General features: G+C 38.6%; 1 protein-coding gene across 1 annotated transcript; it reads right to left on the bottom strand.

The window, feature by feature from the left end:
* Positions 1 to 974: 974 nt before the first annotated feature.
* LOC118053129 (mediator of RNA polymerase II transcription subunit 15a) lies at positions 975 to 4,933 on the bottom strand. The gene is made up of 8 exons (XM_073410264.1): positions 4,213 to 4,933; positions 3,967 to 4,037; positions 3,592 to 3,666; positions 2,494 to 3,444; positions 1,994 to 2,269; positions 1,488 to 1,673; positions 1,315 to 1,400; positions 975 to 1,179 (listed from the first exon to the last, which is right to left on the bottom strand). Exons 1-8 carry the CDS (start codon positions 4,931 to 4,933, stop codon positions 975 to 977), a joined length of 2,571 nt encoding a protein of 856 aa, XP_073266365.1.
* Between the last annotated feature and the right edge of the window lie 236 nt (positions 4,934 to 5,169).

The following is a 5,169-nucleotide window of genomic DNA, read 5'->3' as shown; positions in this document are numbered from 1 at the left end:
TTAAGTCAGATCCAATAGTTAAATCAAAAGTTATGATTGTTTTAAGCCATCATTCTTGTCAGGCGTGATTAGACCTTCTTTTGGGCCTAGATCTGTTCAATTGGTTCATAAATGCATCTGTTAGGTCATCTTCTAGTTGTAGCAGATCTACACTTGACTGCTCAGAATCCCCCATTATCTCAAGCATGACTACATCAATAATATAAATCATATCAGGTCTCATCTATTAGCTTAGATTTTTGAATTGAGATGATTATTTGATATGATATTAGAGCCTTGAAGACCAAATGTTCATGAAATAAAAACTCTTTACCCCATTCTAACTAATTATATTAATAAGCACAAAATAATAATGGGTTTGTATAAGTTTCCAGCTCAAATAACTTTCAAATGAAATACTGTATTAGAGAATAATATAAATCATATCTTGAAGTTTCATCTAATAACCTAACCTAAGCTTTTGGGTTCGGAAGTTTCTTTGACATTAATATAATGCAAGCTAGCTTGACATGAACAGCAGTCATATTGGTACCCCATTCTGATCATCAATGTTTGGTCCATTAAGTTTATTTCTTAAAAAAATGGTTTTCCTTTAAACCCATCCTTAGACCTGAGCCTAATCTTCATGAATTAATGATGAAATCCATCTCTTGGTTGAGCTCAAAGTTGGAACCAAAGTCACTGGCTTAATGCTACAACAAGCTCCTTTGGAAGGCTAGCCCGGTAGCATTCTTTTCTTGCAACGAAATGTGCAAATTCTGAATAAGAAAATGAAAGAAACAAAAAATCAAGAACAAAAATTCTGATTGGCTCACCTTCATCTCCACAAGTATTAAAAAACCTGTCAAATTATTAGTATGTGTTAAAAAATCAAACCCAATCCGACATAAAAGTGAAGATAACAGAAACAAGTTAATCCTAAAGAGTTCCTTGTCCGAAAATTCGGAACGGTACAATCCATAAGAATTGGTAACTTATATAGTTAAGAAATCTTCCCATTTGCCATATCTCGAACTGAAACATCCTCCTCCAAATGGCTTAACAAACTCTAAGAGCACAGCTCGACAACATGCATCCCAAGTCTTTGCTATCTCCAGAAGAGACATGGATTCAGAAAGGTTCCTAAGAGCTGTGCTGAATCTCAACTTTGTCTTCTCTGACAAATCTTCAGGCTCCTCACTGTGTCATGAAATTGTCCAAGATGAATAAACATGAGACATTTTGAAACGAATTCGATACAGCTTGTGAAAATGGAACCAAGTGTCAGAAGTGAAAAGCAGTAAATCAAACACAATGAGTTTTCCAGTTTCTCACCAACCAACAGGTAACTTATCAAAGATTACAGAAGAAGTATTTGGATAATCGGCTGGAACAAGCAAGCGCAAGATAAGTACAGGGAACTGTAAGAAGTGATGAAAGGGATAGTATATTAGTGAATAATCAACAAATAGTAATTGCTATTAATTCCGTTGGTTTAAGAATCTGACCGTCGGAGATGAAGACAGAGATTTTAAATCTCCACTAAGAGACACAGCAGTATAGGAACACTTGATGATTGTTCCTTTACTAGATTCAGGTAATATAGAATCATCCTCAGTTGAATCAACTTCTACTAAAGTTTCGACCAATCGCTGGTTTACACGTCTGATTTCATCCAGCAGATCTTTGTTGGTCTGCAATAAGGATTGTTAATTTAGATTCCAGTTCCTCATTAAGCCAAAGCAATCCGAGAGTTCTATCTGATCAAATTGTTCCATTTAAGGATTAAGAGGACCTAGATTCATCTAGGAAACATTGTTTTATGTACCTATGACTAGTATCAGAATATAGAATCTTTATAACCTGATTTCGTACTTAAATTAATATCGGCAAAAGGAGAAGCGTTGAACTACATTAGATAAAGAAAAGGAAATAAGCTAGCAGCAGAGGCAGGACATATTGGATAGTATTCAATGAGGAACACTGAATACAAGAGTAAAAGTACATTGCAAACCTTGATCCTCAAATTATTGAGCTTCGGTGTTGTAGTTGAATCAAAATCAGATTTCCGATGCATTGGCTGCCCGACTGTGTCCCAAGTCATTGCATTAAATTTCTGCTCCATCTCTCTCTCATAAATGCATAACCTTGTTTCAGACACCAAATCCTCACCGATAGCAGCCCGAGAGTGTCCTTCAGCTAATCCACCAGCAATCTTATCGACCATGTTGACAACTGAGTCAATATCCTGGACAGCAGCGCTTAATACCCCTGGTGACATTGATTCTACCTGGGAATACATTAGCAGTCCACGTGACCATGTAAGCTTTATTTCTGAAGGAAAAATAGAAGTTCTTCTGTAGGGATAGCAGACATTCCGTGACATTGTAGCAATGAGCAATCAATTTATGTGGAGCCTTAAATGAATCAGAACAGAGTCTAATCATATTAGAAGGAATGGTTGGTTTGTGCTGACATTTAGATGGTGAGAAGCAACCAGAGAAATATACTCACAGCTCGAAGTAAGCGCTGGAATGGTTGATTTGTATCAGATGCGTTGGAGGGGCTAGTGAACTCTTCGAGTAAAGGGGAGGCTGATATCCCAGGTGTGTCGGTTGCCGTAGATTGATTCTGACTCTGAGTCTGGCTATCAACTTGGGCCAATGCAACATATCTTGAAGTTGGAGTCAAGGGAGTAGAGGCTGAAGGAAAATTCTGCTGGTCAATTTGAGCAGAAGAGAGCTGAGACTTTCGAGGAGAACTGGAGTATAATTGATTTATAGTAGTTGGTATCCGTAGTTGATGTAGCTTTTCTGTAGATTCAATAGCTGGAGTGGCGCATGATTGACTGTTGCGCATCAGCATCTGTTCCTTTTTGAGCTGAATAGTTTGTTTCTGCATTTGTTGCTCGAGGTTCTGTAACACCCTTGTGTAATGAGTAAATGGCGAATTGAAAGCATTCACATTGCTATTGCTACAAAAATTATTATTTTGTGGTGAACCAGCAAAGTTTTGGCCTGTTTTCGTTGCTGACTGCTGAAACATACTCGGTCCATTCTTTTGTTCCAAACCCATTCCAGAACTATATTGAAGTGAACTGACAAAATTGGGTTGCGAATTTGGAACCCTTGACTGCATTGAAGATGTGGGAGATGAATTTCCCAAACCATTTTTCATAGTTAAATTCACTAGAGGGAATTGGAGTTTCCCATTCCAGCTTTGAGGAGGCTGAGATATTTGGGATTGACCGCTAGCCGGCAGACTAAGTTCTGCTTGTTGCTCAACTGAGGCAACTCTCTTCTGCCGAAAGAGGTTCACATACTTTACAATAGCATCCTTGGTCGTCTCCAACTTCTCCTTGGAAGCATTTTTCATCTGATTTCGCTGTAATGAAAAAACCTGCATGGCTTTTTCTATCCAAATCACTTGCTTCATGTTCTTTCTAACCAGCTCCGGATCTGTTGCCTGCAGAAAAGATCAAAAGTGATAATTGGCAGAAAATCAAAATCCTTGCGGCAAAAACTAATGGATGTAAATCTTGAAAGTAAATCAATCTATGGCATCTGCGAACATATATGCTGCATGCAACCAGAAATCAAACAGTTCACATACCTTGTCAAGTAAGGACTTAAAATATATGTATAGTTTCCTGAGTTGTGGACCATACTGTAGCTTAAAGCATTGAAGCTGCAAAGGAAATGAAGATATTCTAATCAGTGGCAAGAATCTCTGACTTCATTATCAACCATAGGATACATAAGATTTGAGTGTCTGAGATAGCATTCTTTTTTGTTTCCCCCAAAGAGGGTGGGGGTGATGCTGTCACCACACGACCAATCCATAGTATAATGATAAAGTACCATCATTTGTTCTATCCAAATCCTATATGAAATGGTAAGTACCTTGGCGATGGAGATGACAGATATTCCTTTATGGAAAAACATAATGAAACATCAAGAAATACTCAGTTTAATCAATAAAAGTTACCTTTTGATAGGCCTCATCAAGCTCATCAGCTGTGTTGGCTAGTTGACCTGATGATTTGGGCTCTAGTGATGCTACAAAAGACAGATAATATTTGACAATGTATTATTAGCCCCTAAAATAAGAAAACAAAAGATATTGCAAGAGAAAGGCAGTGAAAAAAAGGTTTTGAATAAGAAACTGATGGAGCACATTTCTGCATTTTGGTCTAAAAACAATGTTCGGTAAATATGATGAATTATTTTATACATCCAGCAAACATGTGTACAGTTTCGTAGAAATTGCTACCTGAGGAGGACCCAGCAAATGATATCTGTGACTGAAAAAGCTTCTGCTGATCAGCTATGCTCCTCTGCTGATGGAAGGAAGCTGAGGTTTGTGGTTTTCGCTGGATCCCTTCTTGAGACAAGCCGCTTTGTTTTTGAGAACCCAGAATCTGATGCAACTGACCAGGCTGTGTGATTTTATGAACTTCTTGTTCAGAAGCTGAAACCCCTGGTTGTTGAATCATGGGGCTTGAACTCCGATGCGATTGAGCATTGAAGATAAATGGTTGTGATCCAGCCATTTTTTGCTGAAGCTGCATTCTAGAAACATCTCTTTGTTGGCCCAGGGGCTGCTGGAATGACGGTAAAACATTTTGTTGGGGAATTGACCACTGTAGCTGATCTGAACCATCACGTTGCTTCCCGAGTTGCTGATTCTGTTGAAACATTGGGCTATTTGATGGCTGTGCAAATGGTGTTTGACGGTATTGTGTTGTTACTGATGGCGGCTGAGAAAATTGATTCTGAGTATTCTGTGATGTAACATGCTGCTGCCGCTGATGAGGGTGGCGGTTTAGAATGTCAGGTTGGATGACAAAACTCTTACTAGTATTCTGGACCTTATCCTTCAGGATCCCATCCTGAAACTCCTGCTGTTGTAATTGGTACTTCAGTTTCTGATCTGAGGACTGGCTTCCTAGCATTTCCCTCCGAGAGTTAAAAGAAATATTTGGTTGCATATTTTGTTCAACAAAATTATTACCGACTAAACGTCGGGAAAATCGTGTGCCGGCATTTGTCTCCGAGCTTTGCCCACCATCGTTTGCAATCGAGGTCTGACCTAGACCTGTAACAGAAGAGATTAGGTTAATTTAACATTTACAGTTCATCCACTTAAGCAACTACTATGGTGCTAAGAATTGGTATAGCTTCTAACACG

The sequence above is a fragment of the Populus alba genome, chromosome 6 (genome assembly GCF_005239225.2).
Source record: "Populus alba chromosome 6, ASM523922v2, whole genome shotgun sequence".
Taxonomy (NCBI): domain Eukaryota; kingdom Viridiplantae; phylum Streptophyta; class Magnoliopsida; order Malpighiales; family Salicaceae; genus Populus; species Populus alba.
Note: the sequence above shows the minus strand (reverse complement) of the source record. Positions and strands in the feature narration are given on the sequence as shown.